This window comes from Perognathus longimembris, chromosome 28 (assembly GCF_023159225.1).
Source record: "Perognathus longimembris pacificus isolate PPM17 chromosome 28, ASM2315922v1, whole genome shotgun sequence".
In the NCBI taxonomy this organism is placed as follows: Eukaryota; Metazoa; Chordata; class Mammalia; order Rodentia; family Heteromyidae; genus Perognathus; species Perognathus longimembris.
In genome coordinates, this window is record NC_063188.1 from 56338306 (window position 1) to 56366187 (window position 27882).

General features: G+C 39.7%; 2 protein-coding genes across 3 annotated transcripts in view; one reads left to right on the forward strand and one right to left on the reverse strand.

The window, feature by feature from the left end:
• The window catches only part of Atp7a (ATPase copper transporting alpha), a 128190-nt gene that overhangs the window by 23168 nt on the left and 77140 nt on the right, over positions 1-27882 (reverse strand). For both annotated transcript variants that reach the window (XM_048335527.1, XM_048335526.1), the window contains exons 6-15: positions 20713-20876; positions 18159-18320; positions 16520-16596; positions 16098-16323; positions 13474-13707; positions 12337-12428; positions 9903-10030; positions 7823-7977; positions 7474-7608; positions 2578-2772 (exon numbers count right to left, since the gene is read on the reverse strand). In XM_048335527.1, the coding sequence (XP_048191484.1) occupies positions 2578-2772; positions 7474-7608; positions 7823-7977; positions 9903-10030; positions 12337-12428; positions 13474-13707; positions 16098-16323; positions 16520-16596; positions 18159-18320; positions 20713-20876 (1568 nt within the window). The remainder of the gene's footprint in view (positions 1-2577; positions 2773-7473; positions 7609-7822; positions 7978-9902; positions 10031-12336; positions 12429-13473; positions 13708-16097; positions 16324-16519; positions 16597-18158; positions 18321-20712; positions 20877-27882) is intronic.
• On the forward strand, positions 6324-6910 carry LOC125343261 (60S ribosomal protein L17-like). The gene has a single exon (XM_048335528.1). It carries the CDS (start codon positions 6356-6358, stop codon positions 6908-6910), a length of 555 nt encoding a protein of 184 aa, XP_048191485.1. The 5' UTR covers positions 6324-6355.

A 27882-nucleotide genomic window follows, 5' to 3' on the forward strand; every position in this document is an offset into this window, starting at 1 on the left:
TTGTATATATGTCTACCTGACCTAGAGAAGGGAAAGAAAAACAGGGCGTAAGATATCACAAGAAATGTACACACTGCCCTACTATGTAACTGTACCCTTTTTGCACAACACCTTGTAAAAAAATTTGTGTTCAATTAATAAATAAATTAAATTAATAAAAAAAAAAGCAGTTAACAGCTGCCTCTAGTGCCTCCAGGGAAAGCACAAAGGCTCTCAATACTAATACCAGTGGGGATAGCTAGGCAGTAGGCATCTCATTCTTACAAGTCGTTTACAGGGAGTGAGTACCACACAGGACTGGCTGGTGGTTTGGGCTTGGTTGGATCTTGTTTAGGGTCTTGGGCTCAGGGAACCAATATGAGAAACTTCAAGCCATATAGAAAAAAGAATAGGAAATTATCTGGTGTTAGAGAACATATTCACCTCACTGTACACTTGAAACAAGAACCCTGAAAAATTAATCGCCCCAAGGAACTGAGATAAGAAATATGAGTATTAAATACAAAGTATCACCCAGGCACTGGTGGCTGAGGCTGAGATCAAAGAATCAAGGTTGGAAGCCAGTCCAGGCAGGAAAATCTGTGAGATTATCTTCAATTAACCACCAGAAAATCAGAAGTGGAGCTGTGGCTCAAAGTGATAGAGAGCCTTAAGCAGAAAAGCTCAGGGACAGCACCCAGGCCCTGAGTTCAAGCCCATGACCTATCAATACATACAATCAATACATCAATGCATGCATGCATGCATACATACATACATACATACATACATACATACATAGCATCACCCTGGACAAGAGGGAAATGTCTATAAAGAATATTATGAAGACAACAGAGGAAAGTAGAATGTGGACTTTAGATAATGGTATGTCAGTATTCATTTCTTGACTTTGATAAACATTCTGTGGTTGCAGATGGAACTGTCCTTATTCTTAGCAAAGGTACCCAACAGCTACAGTATAGAGTACATTTTTTCTTTAAGTCTGATCCTATAGCAAAATAAAGTATTGCTATAAAATTACTAACACAAAGTTGTAATGTGTATGTGTACCTAATCATATAAAATAATATTTATCAAAATGAGCTCCAGAAAATGGAAACAAATTTTTTTTTCCTTTATTGCTGTTGTTTTCTTGTCTTACTGTCTTGCTTGTCCATATATCTGTCTTTGGGAGGTTAAGGGGGAAATACAGAAATCCAGGAACAAAGAGTGAACAAACGCAGCAGTGGTACTTACTAGACACTATGTTGAAAATGAACTATATAGCTTGTGGGTGGGAATGGGAGGGAAAAACTTGGAGAGAGCAAGGGAAGGGGTGGTATTGTCCAAAAAGAAATGTGCTCATAACCTGACTTATATAATGATAACCCCTCAGTACATCACCTTTACAATAATAAAGAATTTTTTTAATTACTAGCTTGTACTCATTGGCTAGATGAGGCCCCAATTTTGTTCTAATGTTCTATGTTTACTACATGCATCTATATATATTTTCAATCTTCATATGAATGTAGCTTTAGTTGAAGTTGAGTAGCCTGGACTAAAAATGTTACAAAAATCCTAATTTGAAAACTATCAGGACTAGCACTACATTCCTCATGTCATGCTGCAAATTGCCAGCTGGAGGCAGCAAAGGCAAACAAACTGCACTGTCATGGGTGGGGGGGGGGGGAGGGGGTTAGCTCCTGATGAAGAATATAAGCAATGAGTGACCTACAAATAATATACTAGAAGCCCATGACACTTTGGCAAGTACCTATTCTGTCTTCCTGTCCTAAAGACTAATTTAGGTAGAGCCAGAAGCAGTAATCCTGGCTTGAGACCAGCTTGCATAAAATAAAGTTCACAGGCTCCATTTCAACCAATGGCTGGGCATGGTGGTATATGCCTGTTATCTCAATCATGTGAGACACACAAGTAGAAAGACTGCTACCCAGGCAGGCCCAGGCATAGAGACCCTACCTCAAAAATAACCAATGTAAAAAGGGGCTGCAAGGCATGGCTCAATTGGTAGAGTATTGCCCTAGCAAGCACAAGGCCTTGAGTTCAATCCCCATCACCATCAAAAAATAAAAACAAAGGTCTGGTCTAGTATAAGCTAGGCTCGAAAGACAAGTTTTCCATATCAAGCATGCTCTGAACAAATTGATCTCAAGTCTTTTTATTTTTTTATTTTTATTTTTTGGCCAGTCCTGGGGCTTGGACTCTGGGCCTGAGCACTGTCCCTGGCTTCTTTTTGCTCAAGGCTAGCACTCTGCCACTTGAGTTACAGCACCACTTCTGGCCATTTTCTGTATATGTGGTGCTGGGGAATCGAACCCAGGGCCTCATGTACATGAGGCAGGCACTCTTGCCACTAGGCCATATCCCCAGCCCTCAAGTCTTTTTAAAACTCTTAAACAGAAAAGCCAATCTGGCGAACTAGAATAATAGCATTCCTACCTCAACCTTTAGGATAGTTCCAGAAGAAGCTGTTTCTGAGTCAATCACATGGAAATAATTCTGGCCTCTGGGATTCTCAATAGGAGTATGATCGCAAGTTTGGATGGCACACTTTTTGGTTCTGGGGACTCTTACCTTATGGGCCATTTCCAGTGGCTCTCCACCTTTGATAAGTATGCCATTTTGAGCACCTACTCCTGTCCCCACCATCACAGCAGTTGGAGTGGCCAGTCCCAGTGAGCAGGGACATGCAATACACAAAACTGTGATGGCGGCTTGGAAAGCAAAGCGTATTGTTGTTTCTGTTCGGGAGATACTTCTATTGTAGCCCTTTAGAAGAAAGGCACAAAATTTGGTTATTGATGCCCAGCTGTGCAAAACAAAAGAAACAAAGCTTTATCCTATTTAAGTAAAACCTCCAAGTTAAAATTCACATATCTAGCTACCAACATATATTTTAGTTACTAATAAGAAATATTACGGGGCTGGGGATATAGCCTAGTGGCAAGAGTGCCTGCCTCGGATACACGAGGCCCTAGGTTCGATTCCCCAGCACCACATATACAGAAAACGGCCAGAAGCGGCGCTGTGGCTCAAGTGGCAGAGTGCTAGCCTTGAGCGGGAAGAAGCCAGGGACAGTGCTCAGGCCCTGAGTCCAAGGCCCAGGACTGGCCAAAAAAAAAAAAAAAAAAAAGAAATATTACTGTTTTTATTTTAAACAAGTGAGAATTCTAAAGTCAAAATTTCATTTGGGATAATTCTAGATTTACAAACTATGGAATGAATATAAGCACCATAAAACTCCATTTTCTTTGTTTTATTCTCTATATCTAAAGTATTTTTATTTTAGGAAAAAAAAGAATTCTGACTCTCTGTATACTAACAGAATTAACCTGCTTTTCACATTATTCATAAAGATAATAAAAAAAATTCACCAGGCATGCCAAGGGCTTTTGTTAGATTTTGAACATAACAATGGGAACTGGGGTTCCTAGTGGCATTGGATCTTTGCTTAGGTGTGGAAATATGACAGCTTCAGGGGAAAATCTCCTAAGACCCACTGACCTCCTGAGAAAAATTTCTGAAAGGAATTTCCCAACAATCTTGTGTACTTCACCAACCTGAATCATTTAAAGGGACTTTTAAAAAATATTATACTACTGACCATAACATGGACTAGATAGTTAGGAACAAACTTGTTTGGTTTTTTTTTTTCACTTAAAAAATGCAAAGGAGGGGCTGGGAATATGGCCTAGTGGTAGAGTGCTCGCCTTGTATGAAGCCCTGGGTTTGATTCCTCAACACCACATATATAGAAAACTGCCAGAAGTGGCGCTGTGGCTCAAGTGGCAGAGTGCTAGCCTTGAGCAAAAAGAAGCCAGGGACAGTGCTCAAGCCCTGAGTTCAAGCCCCAGGACTGGCAAAAAAAAAAAATGTAAAAGATGAAGATCTGAGGATTGCAGTTCAAAGCCAGCCTAGGCAGAAAAGTCCCTATGAAGTGTCACTATGGCTCAAAGTGGTAGAGTTCTAGTCTTGAGCAACAGGAGTTCATGGACAGCACCCAGGTCCAGAGTTCAAGCCCTAGGACTGGAAAAAAGGTAAAACGGCCAGGTGCCAGTAGCTTAGGCCTATAATCCTAGGTACTCAGGAAACTGAGATTGAAGCTAGCCTGGGCAGGAAGGTCCATGAGACTCTTCGCCAATTAACCACCAAAAAGCCAGAAATGGAGGTGTGTCTTAAGTGGTAGAGTGCTACTCTTGAGCAAAAAAGCTCAGGGACAGTGCCCAGACCCTGAGTTCAAGCTCCAGGACTGGAAAAAAGTAAAACAATACATGGAGTATAGCACTAAAAAAAAAATCAAACAAGTGGAACTATGGCTCAAGTGGCAGAGGGCATCCTTGAGGAGAAAAGCCCAGTACCTGAACAAAAATTCCATCTAAAAAAATCAAACCAATAAAAGGAAGACTTTTTTTAGTAATCGTGGATTTACAGTGCTGTTCTTACTAAGTTCTCAAATATGTATTCATTTCAAAATTATAGGGAATAAAGTTGGAAAGGATTTTCTAGGTTATTTAGGTACAAAAATGTTTTCATATATGTTGTATGTTTTCATCTATGGTAATTTCAATCCTATAACAAGTATTATTATACCTATTGAAGATGAGAGAAGTATCTTATAAGTTTATGTGTCTAATTTGAGACACAATGGAGATCTACTTTGCCAATTTACCACAACTTTCTTTAGAGACTGTCAGAGAATGAGATGAGCAGGTGCTAATACACTAATATCTGACCTTCCTAAAGCTTCAGTAAGTTACAAAGTTGTCCTTATATATTATCTGATTTAGCCTTCACAACAACCATTAGGCAGTATAAGTATTATTAAAATGTCACTTTAATCTGGGAGAGACCCAGGGAAGGAGTGACATTGTAAAAAATTGTTCTCTTGACTTATGTAACTGTAATCCTTCTGTACATCACCTTTATAACATTTTTTATTATTTTTATTGTCAAACTGATATACAAAGAGGTTACAGTTTCATACGTTAGGCATTAGATACATTTCTTGTACTGTTTGTTACCTCTTCCCTCATTCCCCTCTTCCTCCTCCCCCATAACAATTTTTTTAAAAAAATTAAAAATGTCACTTCACGGATGACAAACTTCAAAGTTGGAGAGCAATGCTTGGTCTGAGATCATGCTGATGATAAACAGCAGAGCTGTGATCTTGAACTTTTTCCTCAGTACCTCTCTAGTCCTTTTTGAAAATAAAATCATACCAAGAAATGGGACTTTTCCTTTTGGAAAATTATGGTGAGAAAAAAAGTTTCCAAAAGGAAATCTTTATTCATACAAAAATGCAAGTGTTACTATTATTTGTGTAGGTGTGTATGCTGGTGCTCTACTGCTTAATCCACAACCCCAGTTGTGGCTATTTGGTGGTTCACTGGAGATCAGAATCTCATGAACTCTTCCTGCTCCAGCTAGCTTGTAACCATGATCCTCAGACTTTGGAGTCCTAAGCAGCTAGGATTACAGGCAGGTGCAAGCCACTGGTGCCACAGCTGCAAGTGTTATTTTTATCACTCTTTTATCCCAGCCCTTTAAAGACACAGTTCCTCCTTACTCAAGTTACTCAAGTGCAATCCAAAATGCAAAGTGGAAAATTCCAGAAATTAATTGCATAAATTGTAAATGACACACCACTGTGAGTAGCACAATGTAATCTTCCCCTGTTCTCTCTGGCTGAGATGAGAACTATCCCTTCACCCAGTACATCTATGTTGTATATAACACTTGCCCACTAGTCACCCAGTAGTTGTCTCTTGGTTATTCCAATAACTGTAGTCCCAGGCTGGGAATATGGCCTAGTGGTAGAGTGCTTGCCTCGTATACATGAAGCCCTGGGTTCGATTCCTCAGCACCACATATGTATAGAAAAAGCCAGAAGGGGCACTGTGGCTCAAGTGGTAGAGTGCTAGCCTTGAGCAAAAAGAACCCAGGGACAGTGCTCAGGCCCTGAGTTCAAGCACCAGGACTGGCAAAACAAACAAACAAACAAAACCAATAACTGTATTCCCATGCCTGTGTTCCCAATGCTGATGTTACTAAGTGATGTCCCCCACAGTAAAGAGAAGTGATGATGGCAATTTGGATATGACAAATGCCAAAATGTGCTTCCTTTAAGAGATGAGGTGAAAGTTTTGCAACAACTAAGAAAACCAATCATTGTGTGTTGAGATAGCTAAGATCTAAAAGAATGAATCATTTGCCTACAAAATTGTAGAGGGAAAAGGTGTGCTGCTTTTGCTGTCATGCCTCCCACTACAAATGTTACCGAAGTGTATAGCAAGTGCTTCATTAAGATGGAAAAGGTGCTCTTCCTGTAAGCGGCCTGAGGTGACCTGTGAAAATGGTTCGCTACTCTCTAGATCCAGAAAACCCCACAAAATCATCCAAGTCACAAGGTTCGAATCTTCATGTTCACTTTAAGAACACCAGAGAAACAGCCCAGGTCATCAAGGGTATGCATATCCAAAAAGCTACCAAATACCTGAAAGATGTCAGTTTAAAGAAGCAATGTGTGCCCTTCCGGTGTTACAGTGGTAGAATTGGCAGGTGTGCCCAGGCCAAACAGTGGGGCTGGACACAGGGTCGGTGGTCCAAAAAGAGTGCTGAATTTCTGCTGCACATGCTTAAGAATGCAGAGAGTAATGCTGAACTGAAGGGTTTCGATGTAGACTCCCTGGTCATTGAACACATCCAGGTGAACAAAGCACCCAAGATGCGCCGCCAAACTTACAGAGCCCATGGCAGGATTAACCCATACATGAGCTCCCCCTGCCACATTGAGATGATCCTCACTGAAAAGGAGCAGATTGTTCCTAATCCAGAAGAGGAAGTTGCACAGAATAAAAAGGTATCCCAGAAGAAACTGAAGAAACAAAAACTTAAGGCATGGGAATAAGTTTAGCATAAAGTGCAAATAAATGAATGTTACCATTACTATAAAAAAAGATGGAAAAGGTACAAGACATGGTGTCACATGCTTGTCATCTTCCTTGGGAAGAGGAGGCAGGAAGACCTTGAATTCAAGCCAGTTTAGGCTAGAGATCAAGGCCTTATCACAAAACTAACAATAAAAAGGTACCAAATTTGTGTAGGTATATAGAAAAGAAAGCATAGTGTGTGTATGTATATATCTTATATATAATACTATATATAGTATTTATGTAGTAATAGGTATCATGTGTGTTTGTAAGCACTCACTAGGGTCTCAGAACCATTCACCAAGGGCAAGGGGGATTAGTCTCCCCCTCTCTTCCCTCCCTCCCCCCTCCCTTTCATTCCTGTATGTGCATTACAAATCAAATCCATGGCTTTGCACCCATGCACAGAACATGCAATGTTGTAACACAGCTACAATCCCCAGCCTATATTCATAATTCAGAACATTATTTCCACTTAATTATTTACGTGAAAGACTCACAAACACTTTTGCCTATAACAGAGTTGTTACAAGTCACTTACAGAAAAGTAGGTTTCCACAATTTCGAAATTCTGAAATCCAATTATAATCCATACCAGGAGGGTAGCAATGGAAACAAAGACGATAAAAGGAACAAAGTAGCCACTGAGTTTGTCTGCGAACTGCTGGATAGGAGCCTACAATTAAAATCATCATAACAAATAAGTAATTCAAGTTACCTTTTCTGTTATCAAATACAGAGTATATAGACAGAAAAGTTTTACAAACTCCATATTAATGTGACAAAATTGAATCAAAGGAAAATATAAAAGCTAGATCAAGATTTACACTGAAAAGGAAGGCAGGCTTTCAAGGAAAGAGTTTGTGCTTTTCTTAGGGGGATTGGGTTACCTTTGATGTTTGGGCCTCTTCCACAAGTTTGACGATTTGAGAAAGGGTTGTGTCTGCTCCAACATGAGTGGCACGGATAAGTATGGATCCATTCTGGTTAATGGAACCAGCAATCACCGTGCTGCCAGGTTTTTTAGCCACAGGCATCGCCTCCCCTGGAGGAAGGAGGAGTGGAGACAGATTTAGGGAGGATCAATAATCAGTATCTCGAAAGTCATTTTATTTATTCACTGTCAACGAACAGTTAGAAAGAAGTCTTCTTGCATGAAGCAGAATGAGGACAAATGTCCCAATGAAAGCTGTCCTCCCTTTTATCTCAGTTCAAGGCTGAACCCAGGAATCTAACTTTCAACTGGAAAAGCCTAACACGTTAGCACTTGTTGACAGATACTTCTGGAGTTTCACTCTAGTCCTACATCCCTGCTTCTCAATGTGTTCTCCAAGAGCATTTAAAAATGTGGGAGAGAGTTTTTCTTTGTGGTAAGAACTGAGGAGAAAGCAGAGAGGTGCTGCAACAATAACTCAGTGGCCAGGGTCAGAGAAACTAAATCGTACTTGAAAGAACAAGAACGTCCCCCCAGAACTAAAAAATTTCCTACCCAAACTGGCAAGAGCAACATTGCTGAGAAATACAGTCTGAAATTGTTTCCATGGGCTCCATCAACTGAGCCTCTTTTGGAACTATGGTGTGGGGCACACCCAGACGCCTTGCATCATCACAAGGCGGTTCTAGCTGGCACCGCCTCTTTTCCCAGCCCTGGGACCGCGTGGCTGCTAGCCCCGCCTCCCGCCTCAGACCGCGTGGCGCCAAGATGGCGCCAGGGGAGGAACCAAGAGGCGGTCCTGAGGGCTGTGATGTAGATGTAGGCCGCCCCTTAGGGAGGTCCCTCGGAGCTCCACCCTGAAGGACAGCTCAGGCATCAAATCACAGCCCCTACGTAGGTGCATGTATCCCTCCCCTTCCGCAGCCCTCCAACCTGTGTAAAAGAACAGATCTTTTCTGGAATAAACGAGTTGGCTCAACCTGCTCCCAGGCTGCGTGTCTGTCCTCTGTGGAGAGGGGGGCTGGGTGGCAGTCTGTCAGCCCCTATATCCTCTTCCTGGACCTGTCCGCATGGGGTGTGCTATCCCGTCTCTCCTGCAGGACAGGAGAGCGTGGGAGGCTAAAAACCCCCGGCAGCAAGGAAATCATTTTGATTCTGCTCCACACTGCCCTTAGGTATGCAAGGACTTTACAAATACTCCAGGTCTACTTTCCGGCTGCATTTTTTTTTTTTTTTGCCAGTCCTGGGCCTTGAGCTCAGGGCCTGAGCACTGTCCCTGGCTACTTTTTGCTCAAGGCTAGCACTCTGCCACTTGAGCCACAGCGCCACTTCTGGCCATTTTCTATATATGTGGTGCTAAGGAATCGAACACAGGGCTTCATGTATATGAGGCAAGTACCCTTACACTAGGCCATATTCCCATCTCCTCCAGGTCTACTCTTTTAGGCAGACACGGTGAAGGAAAACCTGTAGATATAATCAAACTAGGGTCAGAACAAGCGCTAGAACAGGAAGACAGAAGACACATCTGGCCCAGGAAGTCTATCTAATGGTTCTTCTACAAGAGACTGAAATAACTTCTTTTGTTCTGCATTCTAGTAATCTACAATCTTCAATGAAAAGAGTCTTCAATACTATAAGCAACAATATCAAGCAAATCCAATGAACTGGTCTGGTACAGTTAAAGAACCCATATTTGCCAGTGCCGGTAGCTCATGCCTGTAATCCAGCTACTCAGGAGGCTAAGATGTGAGGGTTGTGGTTCAAAGCCAGTCTGGGTAGGAAAGTCTGTGAGACTCTTATCTCCAATTAATTACCAAAAAAAAGCTGCAAGTGGAACTATGGCTTAAGTGACAGCTTTGAACACAAAAGCTCAGGAACAGTGCCCAAGTCCGGTGTTTAAGCCCTAGGACGAGCAAACAAACATGCATGTGCGTGCACGCACACACACTATTTCTACAAAATGTGGAAACTTTTATGTCTATTTTCCTTAGATTGGGTTCACTTTCGGATCACGAATTTCTGAAAGAATGTACCTGTGATGAGGGACTCGTCAACCATAGAATGTCCTTCAATAACACGACCATCCACTGGAAATTTGCCTCCTGGAACAACCTTAATGATATCTCCACGTTGTACAAGCTCCACATCCACTTGTTCTTCACTGAATAGGAGTAATATAAATATTGTCACAGCAACACGCTGCTCACCCTGGACTCCCCATACAAGCTTTGAGTTCATGTCTATGTGGTCTCATAGTGACTACAGGTGTACATTGGGACCACTATGCTGGTCTCACTCACTAGGGTGAACAACACACTTAGCATAAAGTGGAAACTAAATGTTTGCATTAGATTCACTTAAGTAAAATGCTTTCAAAGTAATGTTATGGGTTTTGTTAAACTATGTATTTATTGAATAAGTTTGCCTAAACAACTTTATGAGTATAAGTAGTAAAAAATACAAAGAATGAAATATCAAGTCTTTAGATCTAACTTCCAGTTTATGGGCAACACAAGTAAGAAAACAAGTTAAAGGGCATCACAAGGAAGCAAAGAAAATTTCAGACAAGTTTTCTGGTCCTTACATTCTTGTGGTACTAGGCATCGAACCAGTGCCATATGCATCCTAAGAAAATGCTCTACCATACCATGCTACATCCCCAACTGTTCAAAAAGAAAAAATTTAGACAGCAAAGTATTCTACAAAGTATAACCAAAGGATCTTTTTCAATAAGTTAGTTATATTGAGGGATAGGTAGAAGAAGAAAGCGAGGAAGTAACAAGGAACAATTTCAGACTGAAAGAAAACTAAGAGACCACAGTGATGGTGGCTCTATGCCTGTAATCCTAGCTACTCAAGAGGCTGAAATCTGAAGATCATGGTTCACAGCATGCCAAGCAGGAAAGTCCATGAGACTCTTAGCTCCAAGTAAGCAGCAAAAAACTAGAAGCAGAGGTGTAGCTCAAGTGGTAGAGCACCACCCATGAAGGAAAAATCCAAGCAAGAGTGTGAGTTCAAACGTCAGCATCAGCACACCAAAAAAAGAAACCTAAGACAGATAACAATATATGCATAAACAAAAACATTGCACCATGCTGCATACATACAGATATACATAGATATATAACTGTTAATAGAAAAATTAAATTAGGATTGGAAATGTAGCTCTATAGAGCTCTCAGAGCACTTGTCTAGCAAATTCAAAGCCCCGAGTCCAATTCCTAGCACTAAAACATTAATTTAAACTAGTTTTTTAATACAATGATGTACCAAGTTTGTTTGAATTCTTTTCCAAAGAGATTTAAGACATTCTAGAGATAAAAGAAGAGAAGTAAACACGAACTGAGTATTAAATGACATTAGGAAATTATCAGTCATTTTGTTAGGTACAATATTGTATTGTATTATATAATAATATGTTCTGAGTACAAGAGTAATGGTACACTTCCATAATCCCAGTAGATTGAGGCAGGAGGGGCAGGAGTTTGAGGCCAGCCTCTGTTATATAGAGACCTTCTCTCACAAAACCACAAAGATTATGGCCCAGGCTGGCCTTGAATCAATGATCTTCTTTTTCTTTTTCTTTTTTTGCCAGTCCTGGGGCTTGAACTCAGGGCCTGAGCACTGTCCCTGGCTTCTTTTTGCTCAAGGCTAGCACTCTACCACTTGAGCCACAGCACCTACTTCCGGCTTTATCTGTGTATGTGGTAATGAGGAACCCAGGGCTTCATGCATGCTAGGCGAGCACTCTACCACTAAGCCACTTTCCCAATCCACCTGTCCTTTTCTATAGAGATACTATAGAAATCCTAGTTAAGCCAGGTGCTGGTGGCTCATGCCTATAATCCTAGTTACTCAACAAGCTGAGATCTGAGGACTATGATTTGAAGCCAGCCTGGGAAGCAGAGTCCATCACTCTTATCGCTAATTAACCACCAGAAAACTCGAAGTGGCTCTGTGGCTCAAAGTCATAGAGCACTCGAGTTGAGCAAAAGAGTTCAGGGAGCCAGTACTGGTGACTCACACCTGTAATCCTAGCTACTCAGGAGGCTGAGATCTGAGGATCCCGATTCAAAATCAGCCCAGGCAGAAAAGTCCATGAGACTCTCATCTCTAATTAAGCACCCAAAAACTGAAAAAGGTGCTGTGGCTCAAGTAGTAGAACGCTGGCCTTGAGCTGAAGAGTTGAAGGGACAGTGTCCAGGTCCTGAGTTCAAGCCACACGACTGACAAAAAAAATAAAATTAGTTTTAGTTAAACTATATGACTGGCATTTAAGTTTACTGCAACAATAGAAAGATAAAATGAGTAAATTAATAAAATATTACAAAATGTAGATAACCGTTAAACGTGGGAGATGTGGGAGATAGACTGTGTCAGTTCAGGATAGTCTTCTCTCTGCTTCTAAGTATATTTGAAAACTTTCATAAGAAGTTAGAAAAAGAAAAGGAGGGTGAAAATAAATACCTCAGGAGGATATTTTCCGAGTTAAGAGTTACAATGGTTGCCTCTGTAGCTTGTAGTGAAATTAGCTTTGCAAGAGCCTCTGATGTTTTGCCCTATAAATTAAAACAAACACATTGGCAATGCTATGAAAGAAAATGTTCAGGTCTTAACTAAAATAAAGCTAGAATCTTTAATGTCTAATAAAAAACAGCTTAGGAAAGTAAGTTTTTGAAATCAGAAAATTTTTCACACTAAAAATAAGCATATAAAATAGAAAAAAGCATTAGGTATCTCTTATGAAAACAAAAAGGGAAAGTAACAAGAAAAAAGATCATTAACCCAATAGATACATGAGCATAGGTCATGAATAGGCAAATTATCCAAGAGGAAAATAAACACCTGACATATGAAAAAATGTTCCCCCACGCTATTATAAATGGAAGAACTGTAAATATTCTCCAATACCATTTAATGCCTAATTAGATGAATTTAAATAAAATGCAACACTGACATAGGAACAACAGTTTGCTGGCAAAAACTGTTGCAACCTGCAGCATAAACCATAGAAAGATCTATAATTCCTCCTCCTAAGATACTAGGTCAATGGAAGTGATTATTAGACAGGAATAAAATCAATGCAGATTTATCAAAAATGAAAAATTAGCAACATTCCAACTGAGAGAAAAACCAGGATAGTTTAGTAGGTTAGACCTCTACAGACTTGACAGACTATTACATAGAAATATTAAATAATTATCTAGTCAGGAAAAAGGTAAAAACTGCATGGAATGCATGTATACTGTGATTGCAACAACTAAATATAAAAATGTGTTGAGTAGAATTAAATTACAACATGGGAGTATGGCTATGTTTTTTCCATCATTATTTTAAACTATGACATCAAGTTTTCAATTAATGTTATGATATAAGTAAGCACATCTCAAGTGTCTCAATATAACCATTGACATACTGCACTACTAGTAACAGTAATTCTAAAAATTAGGAAATCTACTAAGGAATAATCAACTTCAAATACTGCCAACCGAAAATAACTTCTTTTGACTAAATGACTAACCACATAAATCATAAATCTAGAAAGTACTATTGTCATTTATCCACCCTAAATTCTAACAAGCATCACCCCGTCTTATATGTTACCTTTGCTATGTGTTCCAGCCACCGGCCCAATGCAATAAACACAAAAAGCATAGGAGGAGTGTCAAAGAAGGTAATAGGGTTCACATTGGCTCTCTCATACATAGCCACTAGGAGAATAATCAGAGAGTAGGCAAATGCAATGGTAGTGGCCAGCACAATGAGCACGTCCATGTTTGCAGTCTTATGCTTGAGGGCTTTGTAAGCCTGAATGTAGAAGTACAAACCTCCATAAAACTGAAAGAGAAGAATGAAAAGCAATGAAATTCCTTAAATGCTGAAATTCAGTAACCTAAAGTATGAAAATGTATTCCATTTGCCTTTTAAGTAATCCAGAAATACTAAGGAGAGATGATCAGCTGGAGCAAGTTAGTATTTTCAGTGGCTGTGTTTACAGAGTGAGGGCTCTGCATGCCCTTAAGGCTGTCTTCTGTAAACCAATGGATTTTCTATGATATTAAAAAGAAAAACAAAAGCTATCCCCTGGAAGAATGATCTTGTGAAATTCTTCAGTTGCCACACCTTCAGGATCCTTATCTGAGTTATGGGGAGAAAAAAATAGCCCTAGATAACAAGAATACACCAAGCCTGACATATCATAAATAATAACCATCTATATAATGCCACTCCATACTAGTCAATAGTGTCTCCATTAGACTATCCATACCCAAAGACAGGTCTTCAAGACACTAAACTTCCTATATTTACTTGTGGGACTAGTGTGTGTAATGCTTAATAATAAATATATATTGACATACATACTTGCAAGGCAAAAGCAGAGAGATTACTATCCACATATTGAGTTCCAAAACAGAAGAAAACAATGAAACAAAAATAGGGGCTGGGGAGATAGCCTAGTGGCAAGAGTGCCTGCCTCGGATACACGAGGCCCTAGGTTCGATTCCCCAGCACCACATATACAGAAAAACGGCCAGAAGTGGTGCTGTGGCTCAAGTGGCGGAGTGCTAGCCTTGAGCGGGAAGAAGCCAGGGACAGTGCTCAGGCCCTGAGTCCAAGGCCCAGGACTGGCCAAAAAATAAATAAATAAATAAATAAATAAAGGCAGACTCAGATGGCTCACAACTGTAATCCTATCTACTCACAAGGCTGAGGTCGGGGCTGGGAATGTGGCTTAGTGGTTAGAGTGCTTGCCTAGCATGCATGAAGCCCTGGGTTTGGTTCCTCAGTACCATATACACAGAAAAAGCCAGAAGTGGCGCTGTGACTCAAGTCGTAGAGCACTGGCCTTGAGCAAAAGAAGCTCAGGGACAGTGCCCAGGCTCTGAGTTCAAGCCCCAGGACTAGACCAAAAAATAAAGAAAGAAAAAACAAAGTCAAGACAATGAGCATGGTAGCACACAGCAGCAATCCCAGAAATCAAGGGGCTAAGGCAGGATGCAGGATGATTGTGAGCTCAAAGATAGCCTGGATACATAGGGAGTAGTTTTGTTCCTTTGTTTTTGGCCAGGTTCTTTTGTTTTGTTTTGGGACAGTCTCAGCTATAGCAAGCTCCTCTCTGAATGAAAAAATCAGATGATTCCTGGGGAAAAAAATTACATTTTTCAGGTAACTTTTTTTGTTTAAGACTTACTCCTTTTCTAAGTGGTATATTATAAACTGTTTTGTTGGTAAATATAAATAAAATGCCTATTTTTAAGAGTATAAGAAAACATACAAAGATATTTTCAAAATCACCATTGTCTCTTGTTTTGGTTCAGTTGCTTAGTTTTGACTTGGGCTTTGATTTTTTTTGTGGCACAGGCAATGGAAGGGTCCTGAATATCAGGAAAGAACTTTTCACTGAGCTATAGCACCAGCCTTCACTACACCTTTTATAAGGATCAAATAAAGGAACCAAATTATTAAATGGAAATGTTCCTTTCCATAGTAAAAATTTATCTCAAAAGAAGGGTTGAAAACTATAGAAAGTAGGAGGATGGGAGAGAAAGAGTAATGGAGGGGGTGAATATGACCAAAACATAATGTATGCATATATGGACATATCACAATAAAACCCCTCGCATTGTACTTATGAGAAAAGAAAAAAAGCAACATATTGCAAGTAGTGAAATGTAATGGCAGACAGAAATATTTCAATTAACATAGTAGCAGACATGAATACCAAATCTAAAAGACTGGCACTCTTCTCTGCTTTGTCACTAAACAAAATGCTTCGAGATTAAATGGAATGCAGTAACTACTTTAACTACTCAATTTAAGACTATTTTTTGTAAAGATCCAGTATAAAAAGATGGAGTTTCTGGCTAAAATCAGTTTTACAACTGGAAATAACAGTGCCTGCCAAATTTGTGTGTGTGTGTGTGTGTGTGTGTGTGTGTGTGTGTATGTGCATGTGCACTAGTTGATCCTGGGAGTGAACTCAGGGCCTGGATGCTGTCCCTGAGCTTGCTTGCTCAAGGCTAGCACTCCACTTGAACCACAGATACACTTCTGGTTTTTTGGTAAGTATCTCACAGACTTTTCCTGCCCCGGTTGGCTTGTTAATTACGATCCTTAAGACTTTGGCCTCCTGAATAGCTAGGATTATAGGCATGAGCTACCAGTACCTGTCACATTTTGGTTACTGTTAATCATCAACAATTAAACATTACTAATATTTTACTTGCCTGTACTGGTATACACAACAAAAAGGACAGCAAATTCATAATGGACAATCCTGGCAGGATCTGGCGCTCCAGGAACATCGAAGAATGGATGTTGATCATTGCTTCATTGCTTATGTTCTGACTATGACGCAGAGTGGCAAGGTGGTGGTCCATAACCATCATATATATCATCAACCCCATCACAGGAATACAGAAAAACAGGCTTACAAGGAAGGACCGTCTCCATCTTATGGAGGAGTGGGAAAGAAAGATCATTTTAGTAAGTAGCTGAAGGTTAAAGATTCTAAATTCTATAATGAAATACAGGTTGTAACCATCCCACCTAGTATAATGATACTGTAAAAACTGAAATACTAGCATGATGTTAAATTTTGAAGGAATAATCAAAATCTGTTGTTTACAGATGCTTCAGAAGTACTTACTGCCTTATTTCTCGTTTATGGTCTAGGTGACTTGCTGACCGATCCTTCTTGACCAAAGAAGCTTCAAAACCTAAGCTCTAAGGAAATTCACAAGAAGGAATTATTCCAATGTATAAATATGTTAAGAAATTCTAAGCCATGATATCATTTAAAACAAGTCAGTTCAATTACTGAGTGCAAGCGACTCCAGGGAATGCAAAGATCAAGACCATTAAGAGTGTCCTGCTCTTAGTAATCTTTGTTTTTAATCTCCTGTCAAAGAAATTTCTATGTCCTTGATTATGGCTAACACATACCCTATTGTTCTCAAACTAACAATTTACTCAAGTGCAGTTGTCTTCAGTATAGGACCTCATTAATAAGCCACAAAAGCTAGTACTGTGCCATATCTCGGCAATGTAACACATTGAAAAGAGCAAATGTGAGCTAACAAAGATGTTGATCGTACTGTTCCTTGCACTAATAAGATCTTATCTGAATTATTAATAGGCCACAGATAACTAGAACACCAATCTGATAGTACACTGGAACTTTTAAAGCACTTTCACACACACACACACACACACACACACACACACACACACATTACTGCTTATAACTTACTAAAGAACCTAGGGTTAACTTAGCACAAAGAAAATGTTTAGTCTTTCAATTTTTTACTTTAATTAAAACTAGGGGACGGGGCTGGGAATATGGCCTAGTGGCAAGAGTGCTTGCCTCGTATACATGAAGCCCTGGGTTCGATTCCTCAGCACCACATATGTACAAAAAGGCCAGAGGTGGCGCTGTGGCTCAAGTGGCAGAGTGTTAGCCTTGAGCAAAAAAAAAAAAAAAAAGAAGCCAGGGACAGTGCTCAGGCAACTAAGTCGAAACCCCAGGACTGGCAAAAAAAAAAAAAAAAAAAGAAAGGAGGAGACTTCTGCTTTGACCTAACAAACAGTAATATGATTAATATGAATCCTAATCATAACAAATTGTACCTTATGTCCATTTTGTAAGTACTTTTAAATTGAAGTGTAGTTCTTTGCTTAAATTTTATTTAAAATAGTAAAATTACACTTATACAACAAATGCATTCTACTTGCAAAATTTAAAACAATATTGAAAAGATGAAGTCTCTCTTTGCTCTTGTTTTATTTATTTTATTTTTGAATTGGTCCTAGGACTTCAACCCAGGGCCTGGGAACTGTTCCTTGAGCTTTTTTTTTCCTCAAGACTAGAACTCTACCACTTGATCCACAGCTCCATTTCCAGCTTTGTGCTGGTTAATTGGAGATGAGCTTCACAGACTTTCCTGCCTTTGAACCTCAATCCTTGAAAGCTCAGTTTTTTAAAATAATGAACATATTTAAGTTAAATGTTGAGACAGATCTTGGCTGGAATATTGAAGAAGAGATTGTTTTCATTGTTGTTTTCTGATGCAAACCAGATGGAATTCAAGGGAGCATAGACTGAATTGCTAAGGATAAAAAATGAGACGTGACATTTTTCAAAAAGAAATATACTCGTTACCTGACTTATGTAACTAACCCCACTGTATCACCTTGATAATAACATTTAAAAATTAAAAAAGAGAAAAACACAAATTTACTGTTTTTCTTTTTAAAAAAGAATAAAGAAATAAAGTCTTGGTACTTACTTGAATTGTGTGGATAATATCTCTGGGACCAATAATTTCTGGATCATATTTAACATGTGCTTTGTTAGTTGCCAATGCCACAGAACAGTAGAAGATCCCTCGGTGCTTTGTAAGAGTAGACTCTATTTTATGTACACAGGAAGCACAAGTCATTCCTCTTACCTGATTGAAAACACAACCTTTGTTACTCCAAAATGTACTTTTTTGGTCAATTAACATGAATTAGTCTTCTCAGGGTTTGAACCTAGGACCTCATGAAGGCAGGTACTCTACTGCTGAGCCACATATCCAGCCCTTTCTTCAAGCTATCTTTTTATGTGCTGGTCCCTAAAGCTTGAACTCAGGGCCTGGGCACTGTTCCTGAGCTTTATTTCTCAAGGCTAGGGGCTCTACCACTCTCAGCCGCAGCTCCACTTCCAGCTTTTTAGTAGTTAATTGAAGGTAAGAATTTCACAGAATTTCCTGTCCAGACTGGTTCTGAACTGTGCTCCCTAGATCTCAGCCTCTTGGGTAGTTAGGATTACAGGCATGAGCCACCATCGCCTGGCTAAACAAATATGGCATAGTATAGACCTCTAAAATTTTTTCTACCATAAAAGAAAGAAAAAACTTGCATAAAAACTGTTAGAGGGCTGGGGATATGGCCTAGTGGCAAGAGTGCTTGCCTCGTGTACATGAGGCCCTGGGTTCAATTCCCCAGCACCACATATACAGAAAACGGCCAGAAGTGGCACTGTGGCTCAAGTGGCAGAGTGCTAGCCTTGAGCAAAAAAGAAGCCAGGGACAGTGCTCAGGCCCTGAGTCCAAGCCCCAGGACTGGCCAATAAATAAATGAATGAATGAATGAATGAATGAATAAATAAATAAATAAATAAATACTGTTAGAACTATTCTTTTATTAAAAATTCTGGCTGTGTGGTGTTATTCATCTATTCTTCTCTCCTCCAGTCTTATGACAGTCCACAGTCATGGTTAAATAAAGAAAAGAAAAAGAAAGAAAGAAAAACAGCTCCAGGGCAGCCAGTGGAGAGGAAAAGCTTACAGTGGTTTCAAAGTCTCATTCCCAGAGTACTGTCATTATTTGACAATTAACTGTCATCTGATAGTCCCCTGAAATATCCCATTTGCAAAAGTGCCTGTTTGGCTGGGTGGTGCAAGCCCATTCCTATAATCCTACCACTCATGAAGCCGAGATCTGAGAATCGTGGTTTGAAGCCAGCTCACCAAGAAAGTCTGTGATACTTTTATCTCCAAATTACATACACAAAAAAAGCTGAAACTGAAGCTGTAGCTCAAGTGGTAGAACACCAGCCGTGAGCAAAAAAGCTCAGGCACAGTGCCTAGGTCCTACGTTCAAGGCCCATAACCAGCACAAAAAAAAAAGAAAAAGAAAAAAAATAGTCTTCATGACTTTCCTGCCTGAGCTAGCTTTGAACAATAGTCCTCAGATCTCACCCTCCTGAGTTGCTAGAATTACAGGCATGAGCCACCAGGGGCCAGCTATCTTTGTTTCTTGTATGTGACCTTCCCAAGAAAAACACTGCTAGTTATTATGTGTATAAACTAGGTGTTTATATATGCATATATTTATATGTACATGTTTATATACATTCTTAATTGCATTTTAAATTTATTTAATTGATAAACTTTAAATAAGTTATACTATCAAGTGTTACACTACAATTTGTTTTGTTCAAATAGTATATCCTAGAGATTTACTTGTCCATCATACTGATCTATTTTATTTTTTGAAGCAGTTATTAAAAAAAAAGTAGTTATATGTAGGCCATGAAAGTAATTTATTGGAAGTGGAGCTGTGGCTCAAGTGGAAAAGCACTAACCTTGAGAAAACAAACAAACAAAAACCCTCAAACAGTACCTAGGCCCAGAGTTCAATCCCCAGGACTAGGACACACACACAGTTAATCTTCATGTTTGCACTGAGTCTCAACTCTACTTTTTAGTTCTTAAAAATATATACATTGGGGCTGGGGATATGGCCTAGTGGCAAGAGTGCTTGCCTTGTATACATGAGGCCCTGGGTTCGATTTCCCAGCACCACATATACAGAAAACGGCCACAAGTGGCGCTGTGGCTCAGAAGCCAGGGACAGTGCTCAGGCCCTGAGTTCAAGGCCCAGGACTGGCCAAAAAAAAAATTTATACACACACACACACACACACACACACACACACATTGGGCTGGGAATATGGCTTAGTGGTAGAGTGCTTGCCTAGCATGCATGAAGTCCTGGGTTCTATTCCTTAGTACCACATAAACAGAAAAAGCCAGAAGTGTTGCTGTAGCTCAAGTGGTAGAGTGCTAGCCTTGAGCAAAAGAAGCTCAGGGATAGTGCCCAGGCCCTGAGTTCAAGCCCCAGGACTAGTGAAAAAATACACACACACACACACACTCCTATTGTCATATATTTCCATTTTTTAGTTTTGCATATATAGCTTATTTGCCAAGCCTTTAATTATCTTTAGACCTCTTGTATAACTCCCTCCAAGAGTTTTTTGGATACCTCATTAATCATATAAAACCTCTTACTTACAACAAGTTCCAAAACACCATCTCCTTCATCAGCATTTTCAATCACAGTGGCTCCAAATCCAAGCTCTCGGATGAACTCAGCTATTATTGAGGGTTGTATAACAGTAGGATTATATCTCACTTCTGCCTTACCAGCCATGAGGGCCACAAGCACAGAATGTATTCCTGGGAGCATTGATAAGAAAAATAATACAGATAACAGCCTTTATAAAAAGAGTAACAGTGTAATTACTTTTTAGTATTTTTCTTTAACTGTGAAAGGACTGAGGTGAATCTGTAGAAATTTATTAATTTGTATTTGAGTATTACACTCAAATGAAACAAATCTATTTGAAAGGTGGCCTTTTTCACTTAACCTTTTTATGGAGATTTTCAAATATGTGTGTGTGTGTATATATATATATATATATATATATATATATATATATATATATATGAAAAAACATAATAAGCTTGATATAGCCATCATTCAACTTCAACAATTATCAATTCATTTGGCAAATCTTTTTTGTTTCTTTGTTTAGGAGAGGAGAGGACCTTGCAGTTGCTCAGGCTACTCTTGAACTTTTTTTTTTTTTTTTTTTTTTTTTTTTTTGGCCAGTCCTGGGCCTTGGACTCAGGGCATGAGCACTTCCCCTGGCTTCTTTTTGCTCAAGGCTAGCACTTTACCACTTGAGCTACAGCGCCACTTCTGGCAGTTTTCTATATATGTGGTGCTGAGGAATCGAACCCAGGGCTTCATGTATACAAGGCAAGCACTCTTGCCACTAGGCCATATCCCCAGCACTACTTTTGAACTTGTAAGTTTAAGTCATCTTCCTGCCTCAGTCTCCCAAGTCATTGGAACTGCAAGATGTCACTGTGACAAGCTCTCATTTATCTATATTCCTACCAATTCTACTCCCTTTCTTCTACTCAAATTCTATTGAAGCAAATCCTATGATCTTACTATTTCATGTGAAAATATTTATATATGTGTCTCTAAAAGATACACTCGTAAAAATAACCAAAATAGGTTTGGCAGTGGCAGAAGGGACTTACTCAGTATGTGTAAACTCCTAGGTTTTATCCAAACACCAAAAGAAAAATAAACTAACATTAATATAATTTTCTCACCTACAATACAGTAATTCTTTTATGCCATCAAATATGCAGGAATTGTATTTTTACAATTTTCACATTACTGTTTATAAGTTTAACAGTTTTTTGTTTATAAGTTTAACAGGTTTTTTTGCTTAAATTGGTATCCAAATAAGAATTATTAATTACAATTGGTTAAGAACATATCTTGTGGCTGGGAGCCAGTAGCTCACACCTGTAATCCTATATACTCAGGAGGCTGACATCTAGGGATCATGGTTCAAAGCCAGCCTGTACAGGAAAGTAGGAAATGGTGCTGTGGCTCAAGTGGTAGAACACTAGCCTTTAGCAAATAAAGCTCAAGAATAGTACCCAGACCCTAAGATCAAGCTTCAGGACAGGTACCAAAAAAACCCAAAATGCAAAAACATATATTGTATATAAAGCATTTTTAGAAACTAGTAAAGCAGACTCTTAGAGCAAGAAACATATTTAGAAGATCATCACAAGTGTAGTAAAGCAACTTTGTACATACCATCAAACGCTTGATAATGGTAATATTATCAAATAAGCCATCTCTTAAAGTTTTCAAGTTTCACTATCTTAGTACACAGTAATTTAAAAAACTTTATCCCACCAGGTGCTAACAGTTCACATCTGTACTCAGGAGACTGAGATCTGAGAATCTTGGTTCAAAACCAGCAGGGGAAAGAAAATGTTACTGTCAGATCCAATTAACTGCTGAAAACCGGAGAGTGAAGCTGTGGCTCAAGTGGTAGAGTGCCAGCCTTAGGAAGAAAAAGCTCGGGGACAGCACTCAGGCCTTGAGTTCAAGGGCCAGTATTGGCACAAAAACAAACAAATAGCTCCATTCCTAGAAAAAGTTTCATATAACTTGTTAACAGAGCCAAGGAGTTCACTATAACAGCAATGTTGTTAGTGGAAACCTATGTTCACAACATTCCTATTTCTGTAAGTCCGCTGCTACTGTCATTGCCAGAAAGATAACTAACTCAACTCATTAACAAAAATAGACCTTTCGGACTGGGAATGTGGCTTAGTGGTAGAGTGCTTCTAGCATGCATAAATCCCTGGGTCCAATTCCTGAACACCACATAAACAGGAAAGGCCAGAAGTGGCTCTGTGGCTCTAGTGGTAGAGTGCTAGCCTTGGGCAAAAGATCAGAGACAGTGCCCAGGCCCTGAATTCAAGCCCCAGGATTGGCAAAAAAAAAAAAAAAAGTAGACCTTTCTAGGAAACTCTGGAACTTTGGCAGCTGCCTGACAGTGAACAGTGATCCACAATCCTTTGGTTTTTAAAAGTCACCAATTATTAATTTATTAATACATTTTATCAATCTATATTTGTGTGTGTGTGTGTGCACGCGCATGTGTGCGCGCTCAAACACCTTTCCTGGGGCTTGAACTCAGGGCTTGGCACTGTCTCTGATCTTTATTGCTCAAGGCTAGCACTCTATTACTTGAGCCACAGCTCCAACCATTGGCTTTTTGGGTAACTAACTGGAGATAAAAGTCTCAAAGACTTTCCTGCCAGGCTGGCTTTGAACCACAATCCTTATATTTCAGCCTCCTGGATTTTTTCTTTCTTTTTTTCTTTTTTTTTTTTTTTGGCCAGTCCTGGGGCTTGAACTCAGGGCCTGAGCACTGTCCCTGGCTTCTTTTTGCTCAAGGCTAGCACTCTGCCACTTGAGCCACAGTGCCACTTCTGGCCGTTTTCTATATATGTGGTGCTGAGGAATCGAACCCAGGGATTCATGTATCCGAAGCAAGCACTCTAGCCACTAGGCCATATTCCCAGCCCCCCCTGGATTTTTTTCTTTAGATGCACTAAACTCTCATTTGTGTTGGATGTTTAAAGTTTTGTGTGTACTTTATACTTTTATAGCACATCCAAACCCAGATTAGCCACATTTCAATTGTTCAATTGCCCTTGTATCCAGTGGCTAGTGCATGGGACACCTGAGTTTTTAAAAAAATTATTTATTATAATTAAGTAGTTGTGAGGCAGGATAGAGAAGGGGAAATGACACATGATAAACAGCAGCCAAGGAATTCAGAAACATTGTATTTCATGAGTAGTTCTATTAGAAACACAAAAGGACTATATGTTCTTTGCTTTAACCCTCCCACTCCTTCATAAACTGCAGTATTAGTACAAGGAAAAACAAGATAAAACAAAAGTAGCTTTCTCATCTGACCATGCCTGCTGGCCCAAAATAGTGTGCTCTGAAAACTGAACAAGGACAACAAAGAAAGACAAATTGCTAGAAAAGCAACTCCTCCAGGCACAAAGTACTTGTCTCAAGGATGGATATTTGTCTTGAAAAAATATAGAGCAGAATGCATCCTTTCTCTGAAAAAAATGCTCAAACATCAATGATCCAAGTTTAATGAGCATGTCAGTCTTTGAGACCCTGAGCCCAAGTGATAAAAGTGTAACAAAAAAAGTGATTAAATTTGTGCTATGTGTAAGAACAAAGAAAAACACTTTTCCTAGAATAATTTGAAGTGAAGCCCTTATCATATATACCCCTCATATCAAAAGAGCTCCCTGTCCTCCTTTTGAGTTCCCACATTCTACATCAGTTAAGAGTGTGCCTCTGTCTTTCCACTTGCTTATTCAATAAAGCTCTGCCAAATTTTCTGACCATGTGACTTGTCCTGAAATTCTTTTTTTTTTCTTTTTGCCAGTCCTAGGGCTTGAACTCAGGTCCTGAGCAGTGTCCTTGAGCTTCTTGTGCTCAATGCTAGGGCTCTAGAACTTGAGCCACAGCTCTACCTAGGGCCTTTTTGATAGATTATTGAAGATTAGAATCTCATTAACTTTCCTGTTTGGGCTCCTCAGATTTCTCAGTCTCCTGAGCAGCTAGGATTACAGGTGTGAGCTACTGGCACCCAGCCCTCAAGTTCTTATTCTGCAATCAAAGTCAAGGACCTGGTACTAAAATCCTACTTCTAGAGAGAAACTTCACAAATCCTCACCTAAAATTGGTAACAATTGTACAAAGGGGTTTCAATTCTAGAAGCTAGTTATGAATATAATGCATCTTGATCAATGCCACTCCTTCCATCATTCTCTCCTTTCCTTCACCATCCTATCCCCCTACCTTCAAGTTCTGTAGTTTAATTTTCATATGGTGTACATTGGCTATAATGACTGTACTGGCTTATCCTTCCTCCCTTCATGATTGTGTCCTCCCTCATTTCCCTCCCCTCTCCAAACATGTATCAGTTTCCAAATATTCATTTTGTTAAAGGGTACAATCGCTATCCCAAAGAAATATACTATATACTTGAAAAAAAGAAATATACTATATAAACTTTGCTTTTAAAAGTATCTAAGTATCTAAAGTATCATTATGTATCTAAAACCAAACAACTACTAAACATCAAAAGGTCTAGAATAAACCTATCAGTGGATCACAATAGCTCAACAGCTATGCACACATGATCATATAAGATGAGGATAAGCAAAAACAACTCCAAGAGAAGGACACAGGAGGATTCTACTGTTGACATTATCTTTTAAGTTCTAGATGAATTTCCTGTGGCATACCCTAGGTGGTTGCTGTATATGATTTTGGTACACTGGATATTGTATATATGCCTACCTGATCTAGGGAAGGGAAAGAAAAATGAGGGTGTAAGATATCACAAGAAATGTAATCACTGCCTTATTATGTAACTGTACCCCCTTTGCACAACACCTTGTCAATGAAATTTAACTTTAAAAAAAAGTATCTATAGGGGCTGGGAATTTGGCTTAGTGGTAGAGTGCTTGCCTAGCATGCATGAAGCCCTGGGTTCGATTCCTCAGCACCACATAAACAAAAAAGGCCAGAAGTGGAGCTATGGCTCAACTGGTAGAGTGCTAGCCTTGAGTAAAAGCAAGCCAGGGACAGTGCTCAGGCCCTGAGTCCAAGCCCTAGGACCGGCAAAAAAAGTATCTATATAATCTAAGTTTTCAATATAAAGTGTTTACATTTTGAGATTTGTTGATACCAAATATTTCAGATGATCAGTTGTAGGGGAAACTGTCAGTAGTGGGCTGGGGATATGGCCTAGTGGCAAGAGTGCTTGTCTCGCAAACATGAAGCCCTGGGTTCAATTCCCCAGCACAACATATACAGAAAATGGCCAGAAGTGGCGCTGTGGCTCAAGTGGCAGAGTGCTAGACTTGAGAGAAAAAAAAGCCAGGGACAGTGCTCAGGGCTCCAAGCCCCAGGACTGGCAAAAAAAAAAAAAAAAAAAAAGAAAAGAAAAGAAAAAAAAAACTGTCAGTAGTAAGAGAAAGGAACAGAGAAAGTGGAGAGAAAAATGTCTTTAATTCAGTTAAATGTAAATTACAGTCAGGCAAAAACAGAAGGAAAATGTGGTAAAGGGGAAAGTACGATATGAAGTAACTGGGAGAATACCTAATCCCAAATCTTTTTGTTAATGTGTTCAATAACAGCAGTAACACATATGGTTACCATGTTCATGGTTTTGGAATCAATCCCAAACACGGCAAAGGGTGAAGAGAGGAGTGGGAGAAGCAGGAAGAGAAGGAAGATGGGGTGGGGTGAGGAGGAAGAAGAGGGGGAGTTGTTTAAACTAACATAGGCCTTGCTTGCCTTCTGAAAGGTAATTTTCCCAACTGTCTAAATTTGTTCTCAAACAAGAACCTTGCAAGCTTTGTTTTGCTTTCATTTTCTTAGCAACTTCCCTTCTTTTCTTTTTTTAACTAATCAAAGAGTGATATAAGCTTGAGTCTTGACTGCATTCCAATCAGAAATATAGAGGTTGAAAAGAACAATGCATAAATGAGAGAATGTAATGTGTTTCTAACTGTGAGAAGCCTGGGTTCAAATCCCAGTAGCATACACACATACACATACACATACACATACACATACACATACACACACACACACACAGACTAGAAAAAACTAAAACACAGACTAGATGATATTGAGTGAAGGCTGGCTGGCTCTTCACACCATTCATTTTCACAAAGAATGATCTGGTTTGAATATATAAACTGAAGTATTACATATTCTTGGAGTTTCTTCCCCAGTAGCCAATAGCTCACATTAATCATCACTTTTATTAACTCATTGTGAAAAATTAGTATCGGGCTGGGAATATGGCCTAGTGGCAGAGTGCTTGCCTTGTATACATGAAGTCCTGGGTTCAATTCCTCAGCACCACATATATAGAAAAAGCCAGAAGTGGCGCTGTGGTTCAAGTGGTAGAGTGCTAGCCTTAGGTAAAAAGAAGTCAGGGACAGTGCTCAGGCCTTGAGTTCAAGACCCAGGGCTGGCAAAAAGAAAAATAAAAAGAAAACAGGTATCACTAAGATACTTTACACAGCCTCAGTATCAAACATAAGACTTTGGTCTCATTAAGCATAATCATTTTATCACTATGTGATTAACACAACTATTAGGTTATCCTAGAAAGTCTGTAAGTATGAGTGCAGATGTATAACCTTTCAAAACATTTAAGTACAAGTCAATAAAACCCTATGTTTCAACCAGTGGCTCATGTCTGTAATTCTAGATACACAGGAGGCTGCGATCTGAGAATTGCTGATCCAAGCCAGCCTGGGCAGGAAAGTTCCTGAGACCTTATCTCCAATTAACCAGTAAAAATCCAGAAGTAGAGCTGTGGCTCAAGGGGCAGAGTGCTAGCCTTGGCACAAAAATTCAGGGACAGCCAGCACTGATGGCTCAAGCATGTAATCCTAGCTACTTTGGAGGCTGAGATCTGATTATCTCGGTTCAAAGCCAGCTGGGACTCATCTCCAATTAACCACCAGAAAACTGGAAGTGGCACTGGAGCACAAGTGGTAGAGCACTAGCTTGAGCTGAAGAGCTCAGGGACAGTGCCCAGGCGGAGTTCAAGCCCCAGCAACGCCCCCCAAAAAACAAACAAACACAGGGGGGCTGGGAATATGGCCTAGTGGCAAGAGTGCTTGCCTCATATACACGAAGCCCTGGGTTCAATTCACTAGCCCCACATATATAGAAAACGGCCAGAGGTGGCACTGTGGCTCAAGTAGCAGAGTGCTAGCCTTGAGCAAAAAGAAG